Source organism: Porites lutea, chromosome 7, assembly GCF_958299795.1.
Source record: "Porites lutea chromosome 7, jaPorLute2.1, whole genome shotgun sequence".
NCBI lineage: Eukaryota > Metazoa > Cnidaria > Anthozoa > Scleractinia > Poritidae > Porites > Porites lutea.
This window is the reverse complement of record NC_133207.1, coordinates 26328757-26356640: the sequence shown is the minus strand read 5'-3', so window position 1 is coordinate 26356640 and position 27884 is coordinate 26328757. Positions and strand designations below refer to the sequence as shown.

At 39.4% G+C, this 27884-nt stretch overlaps 3 protein-coding genes and 1 long non-coding RNA gene across 4 annotated transcripts; 1 reads left to right on the top strand and 3 right to left on the bottom strand.

The window, feature by feature from the left end:
- The first annotated feature begins 348 nt into the window (after nucleotides 1-348).
- LOC140943381 (tRNA-splicing endonuclease subunit Sen34-like) lies at nucleotides 349-1863 on the top strand. The gene has a single exon (XM_073392458.1). The coding sequence runs from the start codon at nucleotides 385-387 to the stop codon at nucleotides 1633-1635; it is 1251 nt and encodes a 416-aa protein (XP_073248559.1). The 5' UTR covers nucleotides 349-384; the 3' UTR covers nucleotides 1636-1863.
- A 3399-nt stretch (nucleotides 1864-5262) lies between these two features.
- LOC140943380 (uncharacterized) lies at nucleotides 5263-8215 on the bottom strand. The gene is made up of 2 exons (XR_012166606.1): nucleotides 8086-8215; nucleotides 5263-7898 (listed from the first exon to the last, which is right to left on the bottom strand). It is a non-coding gene; the product is annotated as an uncharacterized lncRNA (long non-coding RNA).
- Nucleotides 8216-10050: 1835 nt separating this feature from the next.
- On the bottom strand, nucleotides 10051-14033 carry LOC140943379 (uncharacterized). Its single transcript, XM_073392457.1, has 2 exons — nucleotides 13649-14033; nucleotides 10051-10840 (listed from the first exon to the last, which is right to left on the bottom strand). The coding sequence occupies exons 1-2, from the start codon at nucleotides 13933-13935 to the stop codon at nucleotides 10192-10194; spliced, it is 936 nt and encodes a 311-aa protein (XP_073248558.1). The 5' UTR covers nucleotides 13936-14033; the 3' UTR covers nucleotides 10051-10191.
- Nucleotides 14034-17701: 3668 nt separating this feature from the next.
- On the bottom strand, nucleotides 17702-24550 carry LOC140943040 (uncharacterized). The gene is made up of 3 exons (XM_073392074.1): nucleotides 24206-24550; nucleotides 21678-21951; nucleotides 17702-18096 (listed from the first exon to the last, which is right to left on the bottom strand). The coding sequence occupies exons 1-3, from the start codon at nucleotides 24463-24465 to the stop codon at nucleotides 17794-17796; spliced, it is 837 nt and encodes a 278-aa protein (XP_073248175.1). The 5' UTR covers nucleotides 24466-24550; the 3' UTR covers nucleotides 17702-17793.
- Nucleotides 24551-27884: the final 3334 nt, after the last annotated feature.

The following is a 27884-nucleotide window of genomic DNA, read 5'->3' as shown; positions in this document are numbered from 1 at the left end:
AAATAGTTGTTTACTCACCACGTCCCTTCGCAGGTAATTCTCAAAGACCTGTATAATAGCCTATACAGCGAAACTCAGTGAAGTGCTTGAGTCTCAGGAACCGTTCCTTTACCGTTTCTTTCCAGGAGCCCACGTGAGAGCGGCGGAAATGAGCCTACAGGTAATTTTGTTATTTGAAAGGGTCTTCAATAACCCAAATCAGTCTTGTTTTCTGATTATTTGTTAAATGCTACAAAAGGATATTATGAGTAGGTATTTGAAAGGGTGCATAAAAGTGGTATCTCCAGATCTCTCTCTTTCCCTGGAAATAACAAATCGAGTTGACCCTGTGGACGAGGCACCTCCTAATCCCGGGCCCGCGATACAGACCAGCGTCACCTAAAAATGGCGGACGCCGAAGCTTTCCAAGACCGTGAAAATCTTATCAGTCTTTCTGCTTGTTATGGTAAGGTGTACGCCTGGGATGTAGATGATGTAATCAAGATGCGTTCACAGTATCGCATAGTTGGCTCTCTGATAGGATCGCTACCTCGCAAACCGAGACAAAACAATGCTTTCTCTTTGCCGCTTCTTCTTTCTCGAGAGGAAACCACGTTGCTGCTAGACAAAGGTTTCGCCAGAATCTTTTACATGCCAAGAAACCTACCGAAACCATCAAGTGAATTGGTTGGGAAGTTTAATGAGCTACGCAAAGAAAGTGTCATCAAGCAAAATGAGCAGTTTAAAAGGATGCATGAAGAGAAGAGAAAGGAACTGGCTGATGTAATAGCTGATGGCAAGAAAAGAAAACGAGAAAAGCTTGCTAGTATTGCGGCAAAGAAGTTGCAAGATCAAAGTAATGAAAATCAGTTCAATTTTACTTGTAATGAAAGCAATGTGTTTGAACAAAATGATGAAGGAAAGGAGAAAAGCAAGCGAAAGAGTGGAGAGGTTACAGTTGATTACAAAGATACCAATCTTGCAAAAAAGCTAAAAAGCGAAGAATTGAACAATGAGAGTTTTGAAGCCAAGGAAACTAGTGAGAAGAAAGACTTAAATCAGTCAAATGAATATTGTAAAAAAATCAGTAATGAAAATGTCAAAGAAAGCTATGAGGGGTTGGGTAGCAATTCTATCACAAAAGAAGCTAATGAAACAAACCTGATCAATGCAAATGCTGATCAAGAGAACCATGGAAATAAACTTGTGAATGAGACTGGACTACAAACTACAAGTGATTCAGATACTAGTGTCAAAGGACTAAACAGTGTTTGTGACATGGGAGTATTGGTACATATTCCTACGGTTATGCCGCAATTGCTGCCTTCATTTCCACTTGCACACTGGACATATCCTCAAACAAGTTGCGAAAAGCTACGTTACCAGGTGTTTGTAGACCTCTGGGAGAAGGGATATTATTTAACGTCTGGGGTTAATTTTGGAGGAGATTTTCTGGCATATCCCGGTGATCCCATTAGGTATCACTCCTTTTTCATTGTAATTATTGTTCCCTGGGGGAAGAAAATTACACCATTTGAGATCATATCAGCTGGCAGACTGGGTGCTAGTGTAAAGAAAACTGCACTTCTTTGCTCAGTAAGTGATGAAACTGGCCAAGTTATATACACATCAGTCAAGTGGAGTGGAATAAGCTGAATTTTAACATTTTCACTTCATGGGAAACCATTAATCAGAACACTTCATGGAAAATCCCAGAAGTCTATCATCATTAGTCTTTTCTTAGCCCAGTGGCAAATAGGACAATATTATTGTCTCCCATAATATCATTCAAAAGTACTTCAAGAGGTGTCATTTAATTTACAATGCCATAAAATTTTATTCAGAAAAGACTCCAAAGTTAGAACCTATTTATACGTGAATTATTATTAAGAGCAATTTTGTATGATTGGAAGTATGCATATGTGCACATTTTCGGTTATATTAAAGGCTACGAGTCCTCAGCTTCTACATTCACAAGATTTAGATCAACTTTCGCTGCTTAGAAGGAGTGAAAATGATCAGTAATGTTTAGTTTATTGGCTCAGTTATGCTGTAATCAGAATGATATACCTGACTACAGGTCGAGTGCAGTTCTATAATCAAAGGTGATCTTGACAGGGGTGGATCCAGGAATTTTTGATTAGGGGGATCCAAACTTAGGGTCAGAGAGGACTGTTGAACTTTATTGTGGCAAATTGCTCCTCCCCCACACCCCCTCCCACCAGTCGCAGTTGCATGCATGTTATAATAATATTCCTTGGCCCCTTACCGTGTACTGGATCACTGGATGAAAAAATGGATTTCCCTTCAAATTTGCTTATGTGCAAAAGAGTGCAAAGTAAGAGAAAAATATGTGCAAAAGTGGTAAATGCCAAGTTTGCACACCCATTTGCACCCCTGTGTAAATGGTTTAGCACATTCGGCATTTACCACCTTTACACAGTCTGATTTTACCCTTAGTTTCGCACACTTTTGCACACGAGCAAATTTAAAGCAAATTCATTTTTTCGTCCAGTGAATTCTACTTGCAAAGAATGCACCCTTGGAACATCCTCCTCTTCTGCTTGGTAACAAAGATCCTCAGTACAGATTTCATTAACATCATAGAAGGGTACCCATAAACAATTTACATTTATGAACATCCCTGGAATTTATTTCAGGTGGCAAAATGCAATGCGCGTTTCATTAAAAAAAATAGCCAGTTAAAAAGTGATATACGATCCTGTCGATGTAAGAATTTCAGTCTCAAACAAGCATCAGGTCTGATAAGGGGAACCGGACCCCCCGGGTACTCCCACTGGATCTGCCATTGCATAATAAGAAGTTGGCGGCAAATCTTTGAAAAGCTTTAATTGAAGAGTGAAATTTCCTAGGATAGAAATTTCTTACGATTGTGTTGTCATTGAAGGATATCAAACTAGGACTAAAAAGTGCTATGGGAAGAATTCCTTCCATTAAGCTGCAATCGGTAGCTGGTTGAGAATATGCTTGTTCAAGTCAAAAGACTGCATAGTTTTAAGTATGGAACCAAGCTTTCTGCAGTGTGGACGAAGTGACACAGAACTATTTGGTACCAGATCGTGAGTTTTTCATGGTTAAGTTCTAAGAAGAATGTCACACTGCTACTTGTACTCTTGGTTTGGTTTCGGAACCAAAATATTGGATCCTTTGTCAGTTGCTTAGGTATAGCTGTTAACAAGGGCTCACAAAGTGAGCCCCAGTGCTGTAAACTAAACTTGAGTCAGCTATTCTTTTCATGAAGCGTACAGAATCCAGCTAGTATTAACTAATGGATTCTTTGTTTTAGGCTGGGTCTTTTCCTTTTCTTGCTCACTCTTTTTTTTATTAATGGGTGTATGATGTTTCATTTCAGTGGGAAATGCCTGGGGAAAATTTTGAGGATCTTAAGAATTAATGGGCAGAATGAAGTGCAAGACTGGGCCCTGTAACAAAGATTGTCATGGGAATTTTCTGGTCAACTTTACATTGATTTTGGCATTTCTTAACTGGCCCATTTGATGCATGGCCACTTTGTTGTATATGATACTTATAGTGATATTAGTGAAAAGTAATATTAATAAATTATTAATTATTATTATTGTTAAAGAGTTTTCTCTGTCATCTACTAGTCCAGAAACAGACGAGATGATTAACTTAAAGATGCCGGTTGAAATAAAGTAAATAACGTTAATGTTACACTGTATCTCAAGTGTCTGAGAGTTTTTTATGTAAACCATATTTTAACTCTCCAATAACATTGCTAAGTCAATACATTCAAATTATCTGAATAAAATACAACCATTGGGCTGGTGACCTTTCTTTCAAAAGTTCCTTAAATTTATACTAGTCAGGAAACAGAAGAAATAATGCAGCTTTTATTAGTAACAATCATTCAGCACTTAACAAGCAAATTGCAATAAATTATTTTTACACAACAGTATAAATGTTCAACAAGCTAAAAAAGAATTTTATACCTAAAACAAGGGTACAGACCTTACAGATATGATAAAATACAGACAGACAAATTTTAACTTACATAACATAATTAACAAACGTTGGCAATGCTTATGATCAAACTTCATTTTACATATTGTGTACTTTTACTTAACCCATTCACCCCTGAACCGCCCGTAACCGCCCGTGCGGATCCATGTCCTTTCTACCCTTTGTGACGTCATCAGTTTTAACGGTCAAGGACAACTTTGTCCGCTAACTTGTGCAGAGTGAAGAAATCTTTCAAACCATACCAGAATGAGCACAATTCAGTCAAGGACACTGGAGAAAATCTTGTTCCGTTGCCCACCTACCTTACCTTTCACCTAATCCTAAGATCCTAAAAGCTTTCCTAAAAACTATTCCCACCAAAATGAAGCCTACGAAATGCCCAGCAAGAGAAAAAAAAAATGAAGCAAGAAAAGTGAAAAAAGAGGGGAGGAGAGAAATCGAAATTTTGCTTTCTGCGCATTCCCGAACTTCGCAAGCTGATATTTTGCATCTGGATCAGAAGGCCATCAAGTGTACGACCTGTAAACCGGTTTTGTGGTAAGTTTTGGTTCTTTATAGCACGACGGTGACCAGAAAACCACTCAACTAGCTTCAAAACGCGTTTTTTGGCAAAATCTCCAGGAGCGAATGGGTTAAGGAGTTAGGAAAATGCTTACTAAAGTAAAAAGTGTTCACTACAGGTATTTTGTGGTTGCAGTTACAAAACAACTTGGAATTCACCTTCTGAGCATCAGATTTCGTGTGTAGTTTCACGTGACTTTTGATGACCTTCGTTGTAAACAAACCCACAAAGTTCGGACATCTGTTCTCTCTCACATACTGTAAATGTTGAACTACGAGTCGCTACTTCAAGTTATCGTTAACTTATATATTTTCCTTCCCTTTCGCTGTTTGAAAATCGAATAGTTTAAGGTTCAAAATGTCAAAGAGGAAGATCTGGAGTGACTTTAACCGCCTCGAGTGTGGTGTTAAAGCTGAAAAAATATTCGCCGGTACACGGAGTTTCAACAAGCACATACAAATCTCCTCTTCAGTTGAAAGAATGGTTTTGCAAGGTGGATCTACACTTGAAGAAAATGAAACTAATGATGCAGACACATTTATAATTCATTATACGGCAGTGTGCTTACATTTTCGTCTCGACCACCTTTCATACGCTTATTATAAGCAAGCTTATGCTTATCTTGGCTGAAGTATAGTACACTGCCTCCTTTTGTCTCTACACGATTAAATACGAATCCAGTGTATGTTCACAAAAGCCTGCATTTTTTTGCTATCAGAGACATCTTGATTCAACCTCAGTGAGTTAATACCATCAACATAACCGTCATCAAAAGTGTTGAGTCCCTGTTTGCCATAATATACAAATTGAAAAGGAAAATGTCAAACAACAAAGAGTAGCGAAAAATTGGATCGGAAATTAATAGCGTGTGATCACGTGCGATCATGAATTTTGAAATGTGAATTATGTATGTATCATGAAATTTGCCTACATCACCGGTTTTATCTCTTTCGAGGTGTAGTTCCAATGTTAAAACCATTTCAGCTGCTGAGACAGGAAATTCCACTGCAAGCACTCCTCATTCCTGCCGTAACTTCTGCCGTGATCTTGGCCTAATTAAAATCGCTCTTATTCTTCTGCTCAGACATTTTTGAACTTTAAACTTTTCGAGTCTCAAACAGCGAAAGGGAAATAACATTTTATAAACTAACGCAAACTTGAAATAGCTAGTGTAGTTCGTACAAGTATAGTATGTGGCGGAGAACAAATGTCCGAACTTTGCGGGTTTGTTTACAACAAAGGTCATCAAAAGTCACGTGAAACTACACGTGAAATCTGATGCTCAGAAGGTGAATTCACATACCACACCAAATTATGAAAAGACATTCGATGCACCGAATCAAAGACCATATCATTTTCAAACTGTCAAATTGTTGTTCCTTGTGAAGCAAAAAAAAAAAAAAAAAAAAAGAGGGTGAAGGCCTTGCGGAGAAAGACTTACAACATTGTTGAAATTTACCTTGTGTGTTGATGACTGTCAGCAAGAATGGAACACTACGCTAATGAGCTAATTTCAATCAATTTGGTTGGTGTCAGAGCCATTGCTTTAACAAAAAAACACATGACAAAATAAACTTAGCCTGGTTGCTTTTGCAACTGTCTGAGAGAGTGGTTTTAATTCATCTTGCCAATCAACACCAGGACAGAAATTAAGTTTTGTTTTTCTTGTATGTCAAAAGGTGCAAACACTATAAGCTCAAGGAAGAAAGTTTGTACACAGGCAAACCAACCAAACTGTTTGAGGCATCGTGATATCACGCATGACATGCAATCTCATACTTTACTTTAGTTTGTTTACAGCTGCTCTCTCACCTTGTGTTTGTGTTGTGTGTTTTACAGTCTGTTTGATTCTAGGGCCATTTGGAAGACTTTTTATCAGGTTGTTAATGAAGACCAAGTAAAAAAAAAAAAGAAATGTTTCTTTTCCAGATTTCTTTAAAAAAGAAGGCAGTGGGCACTTTTTAACTTTATTATTACCAATTCTCGGTATTCTTTCTTTACAAATTATAACCCTCTCCGAGGGATAACTTGGAGTCTGTCACCGTCAAGATATTGATATTAGGGTAACGGTGTTGAAAGTAATAACTTTTGTTACGTCCAACTTTTCAATAACAGATAATAGAAAAGCCGCTGGGAGGCAGCCCCCCCAAAATAAAGCGGGTGGGGACGAGAACCTTTTTTTTTTACTTGGCCTATTATAAACTCAAAATCTACATATTGTAAAACTTAATATTATGGCTCTAGAGATGAACTGAAAGTAAAACACACAACACAAACACAAGGTGAGTCATTTTCTATCTATTTCTTTCTTTCTTTCTTGCTATCTTTTTTATTTTTCAAAAAATGGAATTTAAAATGTATTTTGCTTATTTTCATACATTCTTAAACTGAATAAAATTCAAAGTTCAGCGATCCGGGCTGCCTTTGTTATCTCAAGAGTGAAGCCTAAAACTTGCCCATACCTGCCGAAAAATTGAAGAACAGGAAATCCTTTACTCATGAATACATTGCAAATGAGTCAATCTGATCTTTTGTAGCGTATACATCCTACTCTGATTGCTTTTATACGGTGAAGACTCGTTGGGGGTCCGCCATCTTGTTTGTTATGATGGTTCACATCCGGTTAAGATGCATCATGGGATGTGTTTAGGCAAATTAATAAATGTTACCCGCTATCTGTGCGCAACAAAACTCTATAAATGGGTCAAAAAAAAAATGCGCATGTCAGAACTCTTTCTCTCAAGGTGTGAAGTTCAGCGTGCAGAATCTCATCAATTGAGTCCGTCTTGACTGAAAGGGCTTCGAATGCATCTTTGGCGAGATTAACGTACTGATCAAACATGTTTTGATCCAGCTCTGTACTGGTAGAATGACAAAGTGAATTTCTGAGGCGTCTCAGCTGGTCAATTGAGAGCGCAAATGTTTCATAGGGGTCTCCGTTTGCACTGATTACAGAGCCATGAAACTGTCCATGAGGGACTCCACGCGGCTTCACATACATCTCATCGAGTGTTTTAAGGTTACCCGTACCGTCTGGTGAACGGAAGGACTTTGCATAGAGTGTGGCTTGAAACAGCGCTGTACAATCCCACTCTTCATATGACTTTTGTGTAGGAATGCCCTTGTTGCCGAATTCATTTCTGTGTAATAATTTTCTTACAGCATCGGAGTCGTCCCACTGATTCCGTCTAAATTTTTTATTCCACATCACCTTAAAAGTTTGACGTAAGCCTTTGGGAAATTCATCCACGACAATGATGCTAAACTTAAAGTAGTTCAACCGCTCCTTTGACTCAAGTCGAACCATGTTTTCGATTTGTCAGATTTGTGAACTTGAACCCCTCAGTTAAATCTAAAAATGGATTGAAAAAACATTTATTTAAATAGACTGTTCTTCTCACTTTGACTTTCGTCGTACCAATTTTAAGAACACATTAACACTAACAAAGAGAAAAATGGCGACTTCAAACATTCGAAGACCTACAACTTAGGTATAGATAGTTTTAAGTTTCTGAAGAAACAAACGAAATAAATCATACCAAGCCACTTTTGCGAGGCGGTTGATTCATACTGACGACCAAATTTTGATATAGTGGCAAAATTCTCGGGGATTTGATCCCCAAAACGCGAGTTTAAGACTTGCTGACAAAGGAATTGCGAGGCGTCGTTCTTTAAGTACAGGAAGAACTGCGAGAACGATTCGAAACTGAAACGGGAAAAACCCCACATTCCTAGAAGTGAAGAACGATTCGAAACTGAAACCGAAAAAACCCCACATACCTAGAAGGAAAGATCATCAGTCCGGTGATCTTGGCTTGTAACGCAAGTTGGTCACGCCGTTGTCACGCTTTCTCTCCTGAACTGTGGGATTTGCACAATGGGGATGAGTGAAAAAAGGCTGCTTGTCTCAATAACCCCCCGATCAGTACTCCCGGGGGGGGGGGGGGTGCATAGCCCTGTTTTTTGTAAAAAGATATTTCTTTATTTGTTCGACTTATACATCAAATAAATGCTTCTTCATAATCATTTGGAGTACGTTTCCTGTGCATGTGGATTATGACGCAAAATCTCTCAGCACGCACAGAACCACGCTCGTAATTAAAAGCTATCGATTTTCCTTCTCCTCCCCCTTCCCTTTCTTTTGAGCCCGTCTCCATCTCCCTCGGGCACATTATGGACTCGTTCCAAACGGAGTCAGCGCTCGCGGCTCGTGCCAAAATACGCCCGCCCTGCACACTAAAACACAGGGTGCAACAAGACTACAACAGTTCTCTTGTTAACGCATTGAACCGTGTTTTTAAAAGCAATCAGGCCTTGAATAGTTTCAAATGGCTGCTTACAAAACTGGAGCTTTCGTGCGTTCGAAATATTATATCCATTTCAGAGGCGTTTTCTAGAACGGGGTACCCTGTTCTAAAATCACGACCCCGTTGGGCGGCACATACCCGTATAGGTTATGTATGGGAGTACCCCCCACTCCCCCCCCCCCCGGGTCAGTACTGTAATACCGTGTCAGGAAATCAGAGACACGGCATTTAGTGTATTCATTAGGTCATTGAGATTTTTTTTTTCAAGAAATTTTTTTAGTTTTATTATATATGGCCAACATGCAGGACATGCCGCTAATTCCTCGGCACAAACCCTCTTGGCACAAGTTAAGTGGGGAAGGAGGTTGGGAAGGGGGCGGCGTAAGCGAGTGGTCAGCGGGTTCGTTATTCAGCGGTGGGGTCCCGAGTCCTTCGCTTAAGTCGCAAAGATAGAGGTATTAGTACCCCATAAATCCTATCAAGCGTGGCATGGTCTCTCCAGCTGATGTTTTGTGCTTTTCTCATGTTTTCTCAAAAGGTTTTGTATGGAAAGCGTCGAGACTATACATAAACCTGGCAGACCACTGATGACGGTTTAAGCCATCTCTTGTTGTGGTGTTCAACTGATTTTGCTTTTTGTCTACTTACTATTCATTTCATATTTTTATTATAACAATCTCAATGCAAGATCCAGTATTTTCCAATTTTGCAAAAATTTTAACATTCCCTCCTAATTTTTTCATTAAAATCCAAAAATTCACAAAGTTTAACAATTATTGAACCAATGAATTCTCGAATGATTGATTCAACGGAAATCTTGGCTATAGGCATTTCAACGAAAAGGGCTGAGACAAACGAGAAACGAGGCTTTTAAGCCTTTTAAAAAAATTAGCTTAAAACATGGAGCTTAATTCCTAGCAAACATTCATGCTCGAGATCAGCATTCGGTTTAATATACAACAACGTCGAAACGATTGGCTACTTATTGAGAAAGATTTTTTTATCAGAAAGTGATGAGACGGTAGCCTGTGTTGCAGCCGGACTTGCTAAAAGCAATTGTAAAAAATAAAGGACATTTTTTGTTGGTCTTTTTGCTTCAAAAGTCCCTGGCTGAAAAATTCATCATGAGCCCGCTTTCTTTTTGCTTGATGGAGGGGTCTTTTTATTTAAGGGGACTGGGATTGGGGGTATTATGCATGCACATTAGCTTAAACCCAAAACATAGATGAAATGCATCCTCGACTCTTATCATCCTCGGGAAAACTTCTTACTTAAAATCTTAAACAAGCCAATTGTAAACAATTTAAATGTTGCACAATGTTCTTTGGTCCTTCTGCTTCAAAAGGCCCTGGCTGTGCAATTAGCTATGACCTCTTTCTTTTCGTTGGTTTCATCTATTTCTAATCCAGCTAGACAGTCAGGGTGTCCCCCAAAACCATCGCAACTGAATCCGTAGAAAATTGGTGCGAGGCAATACGAACTCCAGAAATTATGTCTACAGCATAAATCATGCTGGCAACATCCAGTGTGGAAACAGCAATCATTGCACACCCAGCTCCAACAGCTGCTTGCTCTGCCACACATTCCTAACCACTTATCATTATTTGGGTCATTCTCCAAGCTGCGACAGGATCGCTTCTGTCTGTTATGATGGGGCTCGTCGGTTTCTTCTTTCGGGTCATTCGTAACCCTTAACTCACTGGGGATCTCTATGTTGGCAGCCTTGAATAGGCTGAAACACAGAGAATGAAATGGCTCCAGGATCTCCGGTTGACTAGAGTTGTCACTTAAGGCTTTAGACATAAGCTCTAGAAGCTGCATTTCAGGCATGTAATGTAGCTCGCTCACGGCCTCTTGGTAATGGATTTTTAAAACCTCGAGTTCGGAGAGCGTCTCCTCAGTGGTGCGCTTCAAAGCCAGATACTTTCGAACCTCCTGTGACAAGCTGGGAACAGCGTCAGGAACGTAAATCATCTTCGGCCCATGCCTGAAAAAGGTAATAAGCAAGCGATTTCAGTGAAAATAATAGATGACTGTGAAAGTATGTAGTTGTGGTTGATAGCTAGACCCTGATTCTAACAGGTGCTCAAAACTAAAACACGGGTAAAAGTAGCTGTCACTCACCGGCAACATACAATTTTTATAAGCCATACTTATAAAGTTCCCTTTCACTTACATCAACCTAATCTCTCGACATTCCTTTAACCCCACGAACTGACCACCAACACTTTGAAAGATTCACACTTTGTTGAATAACTTTCAAAGAATCGAACAAAAATATATATTCCGGCATTTCTGTTTCTTAAACACTCTAAAAGCGATTGATATCTAAAGGGTTACGAGAATGTATTAAACTAGCAATTGAAAGAAAATCCCATTTGATACCAAATGTAACCGCTCACTTTAAATATTTTTACTTGTTTAGAGACTTTGGTCAGAAACCCTTCTTCAGCGAATCAGGTTTAAAACAAAAAAGCAAGAACGGAAGTGAAAGATAGGCCACATGATTGGCCTTCCTTTGCAGCAAGCGTCCTGATTTTCATCGATCTAAATTTCTAAGTTGCATAGCTCTAATGCTGAGAAGCTGAACCTTTCTTTCTTCTGTGCCTCTGAAGTAGGCGGGCGTATGAAGTCAATACGGACGCAAGAAAGAACCGCACGCCCATGTCACTTCAAGTACCTGCTACCACTAGGCTAGAACTTTTCGGTGGCCCTCCTTTAAACACTTTTATTCCTCAGGAAGCTCACAAACTTTTAGGGTACAAATATTCTTTTTCTATTACAAAGCTATCGCTGTCGCACATCATGATTTTACAGTTTTTGGCCAACAATCCACATCAAGATAGAAAAATGTATGATGATCGGCAAGCCCATCCACTTGGCTCGGATTAATGCTTGTGTAAGGCTAAGTAGCATAAAATTCCGAGTTATTTGTTTGGCAAAAACGGTTTTCTTTCCTATAAATTTCGCTACCAAGCGTGGGAATTGTCCGGTCAACATAACAAAAGCGGTACAATGTAAAAACTTCAAAATATTAACTTCCTCACATTATTTTAGGCGTCTTCAACAAAGATGACACTGAATCAACTTTTCAGTAAATCGATTAAGGACGTGACTAGAGTATCCCAAAAGGACAAAAATCCCAACTATACAAAAATAATATTAATCAAATGAATCAGGAGTCACAAACCCAACAATCAAATCATCTGATCAACAATAATCAGGGGCACCCAACGTCAATTTTCGGAAAATATCTGTTCGGAAGACTATTTGAGATCTAGAATTTTCGGAGTATTTGTTGTCAAATTTCTTGCTTGCCTGCCTCTCCTAGGATTTTCGAACGTCTAAAAAATGGTATAATTGCAAATTTTTAACGGATTTTTACCTAAAAAGATCACCTAGAATTTTCGGAAGCCCTTTTTCTGGCTGAAATTTTCGAAAATGTAAGTTGTGATCCCTATAATTTTCGGATCACTAGACTTTCAGCTAGGAAATCCGAACAGATGAAAAATTTTTAGGGGATAAAAATACGCCTACATCTATCGTTTAAATACTAAAATACGTTTAACAATGCTATGTTTAAGTGGTTTTGAACTATACTCTCGTTGGGTGCCCCCTAATAATGTGCAAAAATATATATATCTACTGCATGAATTCAGTGGAAAACACGACAAAACAAGCCAAGAAATGTTTAAAACAAAAATATAGATGATTTCCTGGAAATCCACAGCGAAAGGTAAGGGTACGGTTGAAAGTTAAACTTTGCGGAATATTTTAAGGTGTAAACATGTTAAAGCGTGTAGAAACGAATCAAATAAGAAGCACATGTCTCAGACCGAATTCATGACAGCAGCAAGTATCTATTATCACACGTTTATGGATAAATAATGGTAATAGGACCTCTCTCCTCCGCAGAGGCCCCCTGTGTATCCATATAAAAATAGCAATAATCGAAAATAGCCTAGGGGACGATGCCCGTCGTGCTCCGCGCGCTCTCTTTTTCTTTCTCCCCAGCCTCCCCACCACAAAACAAAGAGTCCACTGTGGAGGAGAGAGGTAATAGGACTCTGTTATCATTCGAATGATTAACAAAATCAGACGATCGCGTAGCGGGAGTCCGATTTGTTTTAATCACTAGTATGAATTTAAAGACGGAATTGGACGACACGAAGCATTATTACCAATTAATCATAACTATAACAAAAATTGTGATAATTTAAGCGTTTTGAAAATATTATAGTTTTATGGGAATGACTTGTACTGTTCTCAGTATTACAATCATTATGTTCTTATCCGGCAATGTTGAAATCGGGACTGCTAATAGCCAATCAGATTAGAGACTTTTGTTATAGTTATGATTTAGATTATAAGAATTGTAAAAATAGAACAAATGAAATAATTGATCATAATACGGAGTAAGATTAATGTTAATCCATACAAGCTTAAAACTTTCATTGGTTGTTGACTGCTTGTATTTTTATTGTTGAACTGGTTTTCGCTTGATACATATTGGTCAACGTTAAATACAGTTTAACTCAGACCCCGTTCGGTCCCGGACAAATTTTTGAGTGAATTATTACCTGTGCAACCCGTTTCTTTTTCTGCGGCTACTGAGTCACAGTACTGTTTCAGCCGTTCAAAAACTCGCTCGGTTCCGCGGGTCCCGTGTAAACGAAAGGTGGATCTTTCCGACGAGCAAGTTTTTGTCCGTTCAAAAATTTGTCTAGACCTGTGTAAACGAGGCCGGGAAACGAGGTCTTAGAGTAACAGATTAAACCGAGATTACCAGACTTACCCGATGAATCCTTGATCCAAAATCTGGTAGAAGAACATATACTGACCTAGTTTCGTATAATGGACGATCACTTCTCCGCTTGTTTTCGCTATTTTTATGGAGTTCTTTTCAACCTCAAAGCAAACACCAAGGGTCTGATTAAAGATGTAGCAGCCTTTGACGTGGCCTTCGGAGAAACTATCCAAGCGAATTCCAGTTGGTTTAGAACAAGAGATTGTCATCATTGAACACAAAACGGCGACAGCGGCAAAGGGAAACAGAGAAAATGCTCCAGTTGACATGGTCATAGATCAGTTTCTTTCGAAGCCTGTTCTGATTGCTTGGATGTGTTTGAGCCGTACAGTATAGTAGCATCCTATCTCGCCGATCACATTTATTTATTCAGTACGTTCTTTGACTTCCTTACGCCAGCGCGTGCTTCTTAGCTACGCCCAAAATCACCATGATTGAGCGCTGTAACGGAACACTATGATTTTTGCTGTTACTCTAGCGGATGCTTCTCATGTTACTGGTTTCGTCTTTAAGTTTCGTTATCGCTGGTTATCGTGCGTGTTTTAGAAAGCAATTCGTGCCTGATGATTATTGTTGGATTCAATTTATTCAGAAACAGTTTCTCAATGATTTCAAGGGTTTTAAAGTATTTCATAAAGTTCTATAGGAACATTATTGCTAATGGAGTTACCCATAGCATACAAACGCAGAAGCATTTCCGGTCGTCGCAACTTTTCGGGTGGAGAGAAGCGACAACCGAGCTTCTTCTATCGTGTTGCTGCTTCCGCGAGCAAGAGGCATGACGCGAATCCTGTGTTTTGATTGGCTATGCGAGCAGTATTGACTTATGCAAGGTATAAAGCCACCAAGACTGAAAAGCTGCCTGAAGCATCAGAGTCTAGGTCGTCTGGAAAGGGTTTCCGACAAATAATCACTCTCCATATGATTGTCTACAGATCTGATCTAGATTTACGGTCACAGATCAGTCCCCTTTATTAGTTTGAACGATGTTTGACGACGAAAGTTACCTTTATTTTGAATGCTGGGAGTTTGGATAAGAGTGTTCCGCCATCTTGAAAATACCCAGAAATCCCAGATCCATATCGTGCTTTACAGGTGCAAAAAAAAGGAGGAACGAAAGCTGAGATTATTTCACTTCTTAGATTTGTTCCGTTAACAACCATCGGCCCTTGTTATTGATGTGATTTTAAACAAATACTTTCACATCGATCTCCAGCAAAAGAAACAATAATAACAACTTTCACATTGTTGCAATCGAAATGAAATTTTAGATTCTTTGAAACACTGGAACGCTTGTACATGGCTCTAGAATAGTCAGAGTGGTAATATTTTCAGGGTTTGTGAATACATCACCTGAGTTCCTGTTATTAAAGAAATAAAATCAAATTGAAACTTGCTTTCGAGGTTTTTTTAGTATATTAAATATATTTAAAGAGAGCACTCGCCACTACCTGGGACCGAAGCAGCACGAGCTATGAAAAAGATTTGTCAAATGCAAGCACATATTCTTTACCTCAGTCGGATTAAAATTCCCTCTCTGGTGGGTAACTTTGAACTCAAAGTGGGGAACTTTGAACTGAAATCATATCCCAAGGGTTGGGAAGTTTGACCCCAAATTTTTGTTTTTGATCAAACCCCCCTCCTTCTCGGGCATAACATTGATAGCTGCATTATATATGGTCTCTTTTTAAAGCTTAGGAAGTCGACTTTTCAAGGAAAAAAAGATTTATGGTGCGCCGATGAAGCCTTCCGAATTATTTTGCTTCAAAGACACAATAAATTTTGGGGCGTAATTTAACGGCATAAACAGGCAGTGTATTTGGGTAAAACATTTTGAACTAAATTCGATTGCATGACCAAAAATTACCTTGAAACACCTGTTGAAAATGGTGAACTAAACTGTTCTACTGCATAAAGAATTTGAAAAACTGACTTTACATAGCATATTTTTCTTACATTCTCTGTTCTGCATTACCTCATAAAAGTTACCTTACAGTACCTTATGTTACATCGCTTCGAGTTTCTATCTGCCTTGGAACTTTCGCGCACGGCTCTGTTATGCTGCCGCCTCGCAGCCTCGCAGCCTCGCAGCCTCGCGTCATCGCGAAGCTGCTCGTTGGCAATTTCTACTTTCACATTAACCATAATACACCTTGTTTACCCCCCAGAATTCTGCATTAGTATTGTTTTCAAGTTCTCTTGGGAGAGTTGTAAATCTCTAAAGAGATTGGAAACAATGCTTACGCAAAACTTTTTGGGGGGTAAACAAGGTGTATTATGGGAATGTGAAAGTAGTGAATAACCAGTATTGATGTAATTCATGCTTTATTCCACGACAAATCCAGTACGCTAATTTCAAGTACTTTTAGGATGTAAATAGGGTAGGTAATATTAATATTAGCCTACGTAACACGCGCACGAGAAATTTAGGTCACAAAAAAAATTACGGTGGCACTGACTGCCACGGAGGTCGAGAACGCGCGCATGTCCTCCTCCCGCGAGGGCATCGCTCTCGCACTGCCCATATTTCTCATGCCTCCTCCACACAGACTATATGCAGTCAAAGCCCGCTTTACTGACACCCGCTTTATACGGACACCTCATTTTAACGGACAGTTTGCTTTTTTCCTTGGATATGTTGCGTCTTTCTGGGCGATGAAATCACTACATGTTGGAGCCACAAGAAATTAATAAACTCAACGAATCAAAAATAAAGATCTTCTGTTTCCAGAAACAATGTTTTTAAACTTTTATCTCTGTAGCCTTTAATAATAATTGCTCGGTCTTATTGTCGGTTACTGAGACCCAAACAACTTTATATACAAAATCTGGACAAAATAACCAAACCCTTGTTCCCTTCGTAATATTTCTTCAATTTTATAGTTCCCTATCCCCGAAAAATCCCGAAAAAGTAGACTCTCATGATCAGGCACGCACTGCAGCGAAAATGCATGACGGGAACAAATAATTGGAAACTCTTGATTCTGAACAGACTAAAATTCGATTGAAAGAACCGTTGTCACTTTAAAAGTGTAAACCATGAAAGATAAGTATTATGAGATTTGTGGGTATAAGTTTACGGCATATGATTTGTAATTTACAAAGCTTTCTCAATCAAATACCCTGTTTACTCGATTAAACCTCGCCCTCGAATAAACGTGGCACCCAATCAGTCGAATGCAGTGTTTATTTGAGGATTATAAAGTAGGTATGCAAGTTCGTACAACTTGCAACTGGTAATAGAGTACTAAAGTGATGACGTCATAAAAATGAAATTTCTGAAATTATGGGATTTGTCAGGATATTCTGAAAGAACAATGTCCAAGAGGCCTACTTGCCAAAAATGAGCATTTTGGGGTAAATTGTCTCCGAGATCGTAGCCCAGTTATACTCAGAAAACTCCATACAAACCCTTCTAATTTTTTTTTGGGTCGACCCCAAAAAAATTTAGAAGGGTTTGTATGGAGTTTTGTAAGCATAACTGGGCTACGATCTCAGCGACAATTTGCCCCCAAATGCTCATTTTTGGCAAGTAGGCCTCTTGGACATTGTTCTTTCAGAATATCCTGACAAATCCCAAAATTTCGGAAATTTCATTTTTATGACGTCACACTTTAGTACTCTATTCATCCTAGGCTTGATTACCAGCCGCTGTTCTGGAAATGAGCCAGCGCTCCTCCCCTGAACAGACTCTTCTCACGAGGTTGTAATAACGTTAGCCAAGGGTTCGTATGGTCAAGGCAGTCGTATGGCGCGATTACATAGGAGTAGCGGTGACGTCTTTTACTAGATTAACGCTCAAAGAGAGACTTAACTTAATGTGACTATCAAGGTGATTTCATAATTTATTAATAGTTATGATCTCGAAGAGTCGAAAAGCGTTGTTAACGAAAAAAAAAACAGCTGTACTAAAACTATTGGTGTGTATGTCTTCCAAATGAACGAGTAACAGAATTAAGTTAAAATAGTCAACAAACCAACTTTTATTTCTCTCCTGGAAATCAAAATGGACGTTTTTGTTATATGCTTACCGATTAAAGCTTATTTTAGTTCCTTTAGCTTAAACTAGCGCAGTTTTTACGGTTTATGCTAAAAACACCTTATGATTTAGCTTGGCATGCCCTTGAATCAAGTTAACCCCACCATGATTTGCGTTTTTTACACTTTGGATAACCCCCGAATTTGGAGCATGTGAAACCGTATCGGAAGGGGGTGGCACAATATGATGTCCAACGACCATAGTTGCAACATATGTCGTGCTCGTAACAGCCCCTATGCCAACAGCAGTCGCCACAAAACAAGCTCCAGTACCAACATCCTAGACCACACATTCCGCGACATGTATTCGCTTTTGGTCGTAAGCAGCGCTTTTCTCGGTAATGCTGATCAGCAGTCTCATCGCCCATGTCATGCGCAGCTCTGAACTCATCCTTGACCTTTTCACCGGCGAAAAATGTCTGCGCATGCTCTACTAAAAATGACACGTGATCTATTTCGCGCAATGTCATTGGCTCTGAGGCAAAAATGCCAGTTGAGATGAAAAAAATAATGGCTGTTTTTTTGACAGTGATAGCGTTGTGGTTTTCTTGCCATAGTAAGAGATCAAAAAACATTTTGGTGAAAGTTTTGAGTGGAATGTTTTCTCTAGAAAATGTAGCGCCTTGGAAACGGCGGACAAACCCAGTGGTGGGTATTTGTCGGAGATATTGGCTTTGCAATCGCCGGCATGGGTGCGAAAGGGGGAGAGTTGAAAAAACTGACCCCCACTCCGCGGACTACCCACTGACCCCACTCCGCGGACTACTCTACGGACTACTCCGCGGACTACTCTACGGACTAGTCCGCGGACTACCATGCGGACTACCCTAACTAATCAACCAAATTTACTTTCACGGAGAAAAGAGTTAGAAGAAGCGTACCTGCCTACAAGATCACACTTGATAAACAGCCGCCATCTTGATTTTCGCCATTTTACTCGACCCAGCCCTTCTTCTTCATTGCTACGTCCATTGCAGCTTCCGTTCTTGGATCGTCACGCAACGCTTCCCTCCAAACCTCGCGTGACGATCCAAATAACGACTGCGTGCCCTACGTAGGAGAATACGTCTCCAAGGGCCTTGTGGGCCAGGTGAATCCAAAAATATGGTGACTTCCAAGCACGGCCATAAGTAAGTTCTTAAAAACATTTTTAAGCTGAATATAACAAAAACTGTTACCAGCGCCAATAGTGGTCATCGATTGGCTGAACAGCGTGCTCTGACTTGTGGCCGATGAAGACTGGGGCGAGGCTAAAGGAGAGCTGGGTCGAGTAAAATGGCGAAAATCAAGATGGCGGCTGTTTATCAAGTGTGATCTTGTAGGCAGGTACGCTTCTTCTAACTCTTTTCTCCGTGAAAGTAAATTTGGTTGATTAGTGAGGGTAGTCCGCATGGTAGTCCGCGGAGTAGTCCGTAGAGTAGTCCGCGGAGTAGTCCGTAGAGTAGTCCGCGGAGTGGGGTCAGTGGGTAGTCCGCGGAGTGGGGGTCAGTTTTTTCAACTCTCCCGTGCGAAAGGCATGCCAAAAAGGTGGGTAATTTTGACTTTCTATGCTTACTGTTAGTTTCGTGCACATCGGTACAACAGGAAATTGTAAAGAAGTGAAAGAAAAATTATTGGGCTTTGTTATGTATATAAATTAGCTTGTACCGCTGTGCACGGAAGCGACAGTTTTCTTAAATGTGTATCCCGTTTTTGTGTCAAAATTCGACTTTGATTGTGAATCTAACATTCGATAACATTCGACTGTTGATCGAAGAGCGTATTACAATGCTATCCAAAATGTTTTTGTTGTTTAGATTATGTTTCTTATCACGGATTCAACAAAAAAAAGTAGAGGGACAGACATTTTGGGGCTTTGTTTTATTAGTATGACTTTGTTGCTGGAAAAACTATATTTAGATGCTTAATCTCCGCATGTTTACAATGTTTATGGCAAAAAAATACGCTTACGCTTGGTTCAACTTAATCTCGTGTCACTCGGTACAAAAGGAAATTATAAAGAAGGTAAAGAAATATTCTTAGCCATTGTCTTTCTGTGTAAATTGTCTTGTGGCTAGTGGATCGAAAGCGGCCGGGTTGCGGCAGTTTTCTGAAGTGCGTAGTTCGAAACGTGATTTTGTCGATCGATGCAAATTTCATTGTTGTTGCACGTTATTACAGCTTTGTATGTTACCATATAGAAATTTGAGTTTTATGCGAACTGTCGAATGAGAAAATGTGAGAGTGTATTCATTAAAACACTTAGACCGTCTTGGAGCTACAGTTCGATAGGTCCAGCGACATTCTGATTTGAAAAATAATTCTGTTGACAATGTGCACGGCTGCTGTACATTTAGGCTTGCAATTTTATAATTGAAGGATCGAAGTTTAGATTATTTTGCTCATAAACTTGGCTTGGGATTATCCAAACAACGAGTTACTTCGTTAGGAACTGCACTTAGGGACATGATTTCCTCCGTGTACAATTTTTTAGTACTAAGTTTTTGCACACAAGGCTTTCTGTGGGGGGTGTTTCTTTGCTTGAAAATTGGATCCTGGAAGGAGATGAAAAGGGTAATATTCCTGTAAATGCTTTTGTTTTTCTGTCCATCGTTTTCGGCTTATTTTTTTTTTTTGGCACAAAGTCATGAATGAATGATAGAGTTAACATGCTATTAAGTATTCAAAAGTTCTTTCCAAGAAAAAAAGAACTCACAAATTAAACTTACAGGAGTTTAAAGTTTGGAGTAAACTTTGAGTCTTAATGAAATTTTAGTTGGATCATGTTGATGAATGCAGTTGTGTAGGATATGCAGTTTTCAGTTTTGATCTTCTGTCAGAATTATGAGAGAACACTCAAATACAGATCTCATTCAAACATTATAGTTTCATTGTAATTATCGATTGTTTCTTTTCCTATAAACTTCTCATCAGGTCTACATTTTGCATGAATTTAATGTGATATGTATTTGAAGGGGTTGTTGTTTCACAGTTTCAGTTTGTTTTTTTGATATGAAGTTGAGTTTCTTCTTAGGGGGTTGGCTAAGGCATTGTTGAAGTATCTGACATGTTAACATACTTTATTGTTCATTTCTCTTCAGAAAAGATTGATTGATCCTGAATCAAACAAAGAGCAGCTTCACAAACAAGATTTTGACGAACAAATGTGTACTCAAGCAAAGTATATGTCTCTGACAGTGTCAATAAAATTTATTAACGGAAAGATCTGGGTGTTTACTCCTTTGTAGCACTTTTGACTACGCATCAGTTTTCTAACCTATATAGGAAAAAGATCATATAGTATAATCAGTATTTTTTCCAACTAACATATTTGCAATCAAAGTTCTCTTCTTTTATATATATAGTATTCATTTCATTATCTAATTCAGATCAAGCACAGTAACCATTGAAAAGAAAAAAGAAAAAAAACCCGGCTCGGTCATAGACGGCTTTAACGTTTTGATATTCAAATTGCAAAGAAAAGAACATGAATGCAGACACTACATTTCAATTAGCTCATGTTTGAGCTATATAAATTAGAAAGTCTTGCTGGAGAAAACATAATTTTGCTTTATCTTTTCGGTAAAAAAATAATAAATTAACTTCTAGGTGTCTAAGCAATTTCAAAGGACCCATAGTGTCTTATTTCTCCGCTGCATTGAGCTTTGAACAAAGGCCGTTCTTTCTAGTGACCCGGCTTTCATCAAAAGTATTGTTGTCCTTCGTGATCGTGAAGAGTCCAAAGTTGAATCTGGTAAACTGGCCAAAACGCGAGCATCCCAGGGAACGAATCCCATAGGAATAGGTGAAAAAGGATAATAAAAAGTCTAAGCTATTCTAAAAATATCCGTACATGCATTTGCAACTCATATTAAGCCGCAATTAACCTTCTTTCCAATGGAATAAACAAACGATGGAGGTATTGCCGCCATTTTGAATTTGGCAATGTCACGTGGTCGCGCGTCGACCAATCAGACAATTTTCGCCGGTGAACCTTGACCTTTACGCCTGTAGCCTTAAAAAGGTTAAAGCACATGGCGTGGAATGGTTGCAGCAGCTCCAGACAGGTGGAGTTGTCTGCTAATGCTGCTGACACTAGCTCCAGCAGCTGAATTTCTGGGACGTAGTGCAACTCGCTCATGGCTGCTTGGTAGTGATTTTTAAAGGTTTCATGTTCTAAAGTTTCATCATCCGATATGTCTCTCAAAAAGGATCTCAGCGCTTCAGGCGTTTTTGGAACGTCATCTGGGACATAGAAGATTGCTGAGCCACGCCTGCGGCGAGAAATACACATAGATACAAATCAAATGTTTGAAGTGTCACGTACGTGGGACAAGACTAAAAAACCAACCTTAATCGCTGACTGGGTTTGAAGCTACGGCTTCCTAGATACCAGACGAGCGCTCTGATCGCTGAATACGAAGACTCGCCCTGAGCAATGGCATGGCTAATATACCAGGCAAGCATTTTTATCATCTTAATAACTTTATATTAAGGCGGAGTATTCTACAGAGAAATCAACTGTAGAGCAAAAACTAAGGCTATGTTCACACCTTACCGGGGATAGCTCTTCATGACGACACGAAAAGCTATGCAGCGGTAAGGTATGAACATCACCTATCCGGGAATAAACTTGAAAGTGCCTACAACCTAACAATCATTAATATTAGTATGCGGTTTTAGATAGCCTGAGTATCAGGCCTTCCTAAGGGGCTAGGGGAGAGGAGATTTTAGATGGGGGAGGGGGAGGGGGAGAAGAGAAAGGAAGGCCTGACACAAAACCATTCAGCAAACCGTGTGACACATCCAAAATCTGGATGTGGCAGTGATTGGATAACACACAATACCCCCTGACGTCACCGACCGCAAGAGCGATCGGCAAGAAGCAATTGACATTTTTCATAGATGTTTTGATTTCATGTTACCGGTATGTGATACTTTTATGGACAGAGGGGACGCAGAGAGGAATTCAAAACGGCTCTAGAGGGCGCTCTCAAGTTCTTTCCTGGAATAAAAATAAAATCCGAGCAAGAATTGTGTTTTCAAGGCCTCGTAGTTTAAAGGAAAGATATACTCGGAGTATGGAAAAGCCTCATATACCAGCTTCTGCCGAAACTATGTCTGAGTATTGGTTTCAAAAGACCGGGACAAAGACGACGATATCAGTGTTTCAGATATCTAAGTTCTGATTTACAACATCCTGCCGTTAAAAGGGGATTGTTACTGTAACTGAAAATAGAGCGAGGTAGCCATGTCTTGAGATAGCCGACAGCACCAATGCTTTTAAAAAGCTTGACTTTGCTTGTGGCGGTTACGATAGCGTACGTGATTGGAATTCGTTCGCTTCCTCTTCCAAAATTCTCTCACTTTTGAAATGTCTTAAGCTCAAGCGGGCGCCATCATATTTCGTTAACTGGATTGACCTTTGCTATAGGCTCTCACTTTTTTAAAACTTGTAACAGCTTTCACGAGCTGTCCGTGAAGTGGTGGAATTTGCTGTTGCTTGATAATTTCTAGGCATAGGTGTTTCACCATCGCACCTTCCTATTTATTCTTGCAGCTCCTTTCCACCGTCCGAGGATACGAGGGATAACATCAGCTTTTTAGCTGCCAGACAAGCGCCTGATGTAACTCTGTAAACAAAAGCAATTTACAATTTTCTGGGGCACGTTTATTTACGAACGAGAGCGTTGGCGATCTTACACTAACACAATTTTTAAGACATGTTATAATTCCTGTAATGTTTTACATTACAAGTATTCAAAAACTCCTCATTGGAGGTTTAAAAAAAAAACGAAATCGTAGCAACACAAGCACCGGAGCTCGGCCAAACCGTTGAGTGAGATTTATTTTAGGCGAGCTTTTTGACACGTGAAGCTGACAACCCAATGACCGGAAGTGATTTTGATTGGATGGTATCGAATCATGCGGTGTGGGGGTGGAAGGCTCCGGTAAAAGCATCTGTGTCAGGCGTTTCTCTCCTTCACCTCTCTCCCTTTTTCGCTTCCATCTTTCCCCTTTTCCCCAGAAACGCCTGATACTCAGGCTAGGTTTTAGACTGCCCGGATTCGTCTGAACGGGGCCTTAATGAGCTATCCAGCAGATTGGGTAGCATGCACAAGTATCATAAGGCTAAGTTCGCACGGCAACGAATTAATTTTCGACCAGCTAAAAAATTTCACCGGACACTTCGTTCACACGGGACGCTTCAATATTTTCGCTCTGTTCACACGGAACTTTGAACGCCTAGGCGTCTAAATATTTGTACGTTTAAGGTAGTTCCGTGTGAACTGAACTCCCAAACGTACGAACTTTCAACCAGTCGAAAATAGCCTAGTAAATCAGTGTTTTTCTCACGATGTAGTCACTTGAGGTGTACACAACGTGATGTAGCTCGCACGTCATTTTCTTGTTTATTGAGCCAAATTTCAAATGCACAAAAAACAGAAAATTATGCAATGTAAGTTTAGTTAGCCGATACTGATACAATATCTTAAAGGGTACAACGTGAATGCTAGTTGAGCCTACCCGACAAAAGCGTGATCCAGCACTTGGTAAAGAAACATATCTGGACCGAGTTCCTGGTAATGTACAATTCCTTCTCCCGAGGCCTTCTTTATGAGCATGGAATCTTTCTTCACATCAAAGCAAACTGCCAACTCTTGACTGTGTTCGTAACAGCCTTCAACTCCGCCCTCGGAATAACCCTTCAAGTGAAGGCCTTTATCTGCGGCAGTGGAGTACAAGAGGCTTGCAAATCTAATAGTCAGAACCGTTGGGTAAGTCATCTTGACACTGCTGAAGAGTGCTCTCTGGGTCCACCTTTGCTCACTTCAGAACATGCGAATGTAAAGTGCTCCACAACGACGTTAGGGCTTTTTTTATTTGCTTAATCAATAACAGGGACCGCGGAGGGGGAGGGGCTGGTAGGGCCGCGGCCCCACCACTTTTTTGCGCCCCCGCCCCCACTTTTTGCGCTAAAGGAAAAATAATTAAATTAAAAAAAAAAGACTTGAAACAAGGTTTTTTTCCGTCTATATTCCGCTATATTCTCTGTATTTTCTTTAATTTCAAGCGCCAGGCATTTTGTGGGGCTCCTGTGCTTTTCGCAGTAATTGTGCCATGCCATGCCTTGGCCACCCCTTCGCTTCGTTCGGCAGCGTGTTTTGTACTTCCAGCTCCGGCAGAGTTTTTTATCAGTTTTATCAGACGAAATGAAGAAAATTACTAGCTTTTTCAAGCCAAACGAAGGTGAGTAGTTGTTTTGAGTTGATAAAAGTTTTATATATTTTCTTTCTCTTTTCGAATCAATGAAATATTCGATGGCAAGAAGAATTACATTACTTGAACAGTGAACGGCCATACTTAGAAATTTTTCAGATCACGTCAGTGTAGTATTTTCTATACTAAAATTGTAATCCTGTCTTTTCTTGCATTGAATCTGAACTGACCGTGAATGTTGGTCGTTTATTAGAGTTATCTGGGACTTCGTCAAAGTCTGTAAGCTCTGCAGAAAAGACGACAACTACTTGCAGTGAAAATGATGAGTTTGAGTTTGACCATTTAACATACAAATACTATGATTTTATTCCTTTTATTCCTTTTTTCGATTTTCAATATGAAAAAAATATTTTCAATTGTCAGCCCTCCCACTTTTCACCTTGCTCCGCGGTCCCTGATAATCGTCTGGTTTCCTCATTCCTATGCGGCCTTTTGTGGTGGGCGTAATATTTTACTGACATGACGATGCGTTCCACTTTAAGCAGTTTGCAGTTGCCATCGAAACATTTCAATTTCAAGAGAATCAAGGAAGACATATTCATCAAGTCCCTCTATTATTGTGTTTTTGTTTCTCTTACAATTCTACTTCTTGTTGGAATCGACAGAAATGAATATCGGCAGGGTATGACGAGGCAAATTTTAAAAACCTTGACTTTACGTTTGATTAAGACCATGACCTATAATTAAGTTTTACAGGCACTTGCTTGTTTGTTGAATTTTCAACTGTCACAGTGTCTATCTTTAATTTAAAAAGTTTCTTTGTACACGAAAGAGAAGATATATTTGCTTTCAGAGAGGGTTTTTATCTTAACAAACCATCAAAAAGTACACGACTTCCCGTTATCAAATGGTCACGTTTTGGTTTGTCAAACATAACCGCTTACTCACCGGAACGCCCGACGCGCTTATATTAGTGCGCACATAATATCCGGCCTCGGAAAGAGGCTTCCTGAACTACAGGCGCTGCATGAAATTACCATTCTAAACAGACCTGTTAAGGCTCAAACGAAAACAAAATGAAAACACTTGTTACTACTTGTGTCAATTGTGTAATAGGCTACAAAGTGGTGGTGCTAAAAACCCATTTTAGTGTCTTTAAAAGGGCTGGCTATCAAGACCGGCGGCCTTGATTTCAGTGTGCCCAACACCGATATCTAAACACTTCTTTTAATTATGACCAAATTTCATGAAAGCATATAAGCATATCGGTACAATTAAAGCCGCGGTCTAAGTTAGTTTTTGCTTAGATAACCGACTTTTAGTGTCTCTGCCATACCTCTACAACAAAAATCATAGCCGCCTTCAATTTTATTATAATTCAAAGTAGACAGACTGCAAATTATCTTAGTTGCTAAAAAATATATATCTACGTGTCGCAACTGTTCATCAGTAGGATGCCTAAAATGCGTGCAATTCCACAACTGGTTTCGGCTCCATTAAATCCTATACCAATTGCAGAACATTTTAGGAGGAGCCACCCACCATGTGAGCACAGTCACGGACAATGTATAAGTGAGGAAAATAACGCAAAGTAAAATTAAGACGTTAATAAACGAACTGAATGTACACTTCAATTAAATAAATAAACAAATAATGCGCGCGCTCAAAATAAAATTGTACGCGCACACGTACCGAGATACATCTGAAATACAACACTAGGTAATAAATAAGTAATGTAAGGATATAAAGTTGTTTAAACTACGGGAACATCATTATGATAAAATTCCCCCGAAAAGTTATCAAACTTGAGTAGTGCAAAAGATATACTCATATGGGACCTGAAGAACATTTGGGAGGGTCTCAATGCATGCGGTTATAATTAACCGTTAGCCCTAAAACGACCAAAAGCAATTAGTCACACGGTTGTAAGGAGTAAAAAATAAACTTTCGACTGAGTTGACAGTAAAAAGTTTGCTAACCACAATTTCTCGTCGTTGTGTAGAGATCATTCGGAACAGGTCTTTATATGTAAAGAGTCCTATGAATTTTACAACAATTTTCGCAACAAAGAAAGATTAACTGTTAGCCCGGCGTAAAAATCGATCAACATATATGCCCCTTTCTATTTAAGCCACTTATAACTGCTTTATAGCTGACGGTGACGGTTGCCCTTTATGGAAGTGATTGTGCGCCTTATGGTGATATTATTGCCTCACCTATACATATCTGAAGTTCTACATCAGGGGAAATTTTAATTTCTTGTTTATACTCAGTAACAATCCGCCCAGATAGTTTAAATGTCAGTGGGAAACATTTCAAAATGTTTGCGACAATGAAAATATACTTTGACCATTTTCACCAGGATTTTTTTTATTGATATTAAACGGTTTGACTGTTTAGATCAATTATGCTTGCTACAAAGTAATTCATATTGGCAATGATCGATTTCCTCTCACGCGATTTATGGAAATTACAACAAGAGCAACCAACCATTCTCACTCATCATTATTTAAACTGGCAGCAATGGGAAGAGGCAAACCGACCGACCGATGGGGTGGGGGCCTTGCTTTGTCCTCACTTAAAGCAGACTTATAGACTTATCTCGACCAAATTACACCTCACCTATTTTCAAGTGTGGCTTCGAAAAGCTGATGTCTTTTTGACGACTTACTGCCTGTAGCTTTTTTTTTCTTTTGAAGATTAAACATGTCACCGTTTACCCGTCTCCTGAACTAAACGGCTCTTCCCTCACTCGCCATCTCCGCTGGATGGCAAGAAATACTACAAAAATGACGCTTTTTAAAAGAATAAACGTGATTGAAACATATGAAGGTTTAGTCAAGAGCAATTTGTATGGATCCATGGATCGAAGTGGTACATGTTGGATTAGAATATACTGACCTATCACTGGTTTACAGAGAGAAAGATTGATTTATTGCACGGTTTACTTAACGACGCTATATTGTACGGCCAAAAAACCGACCTC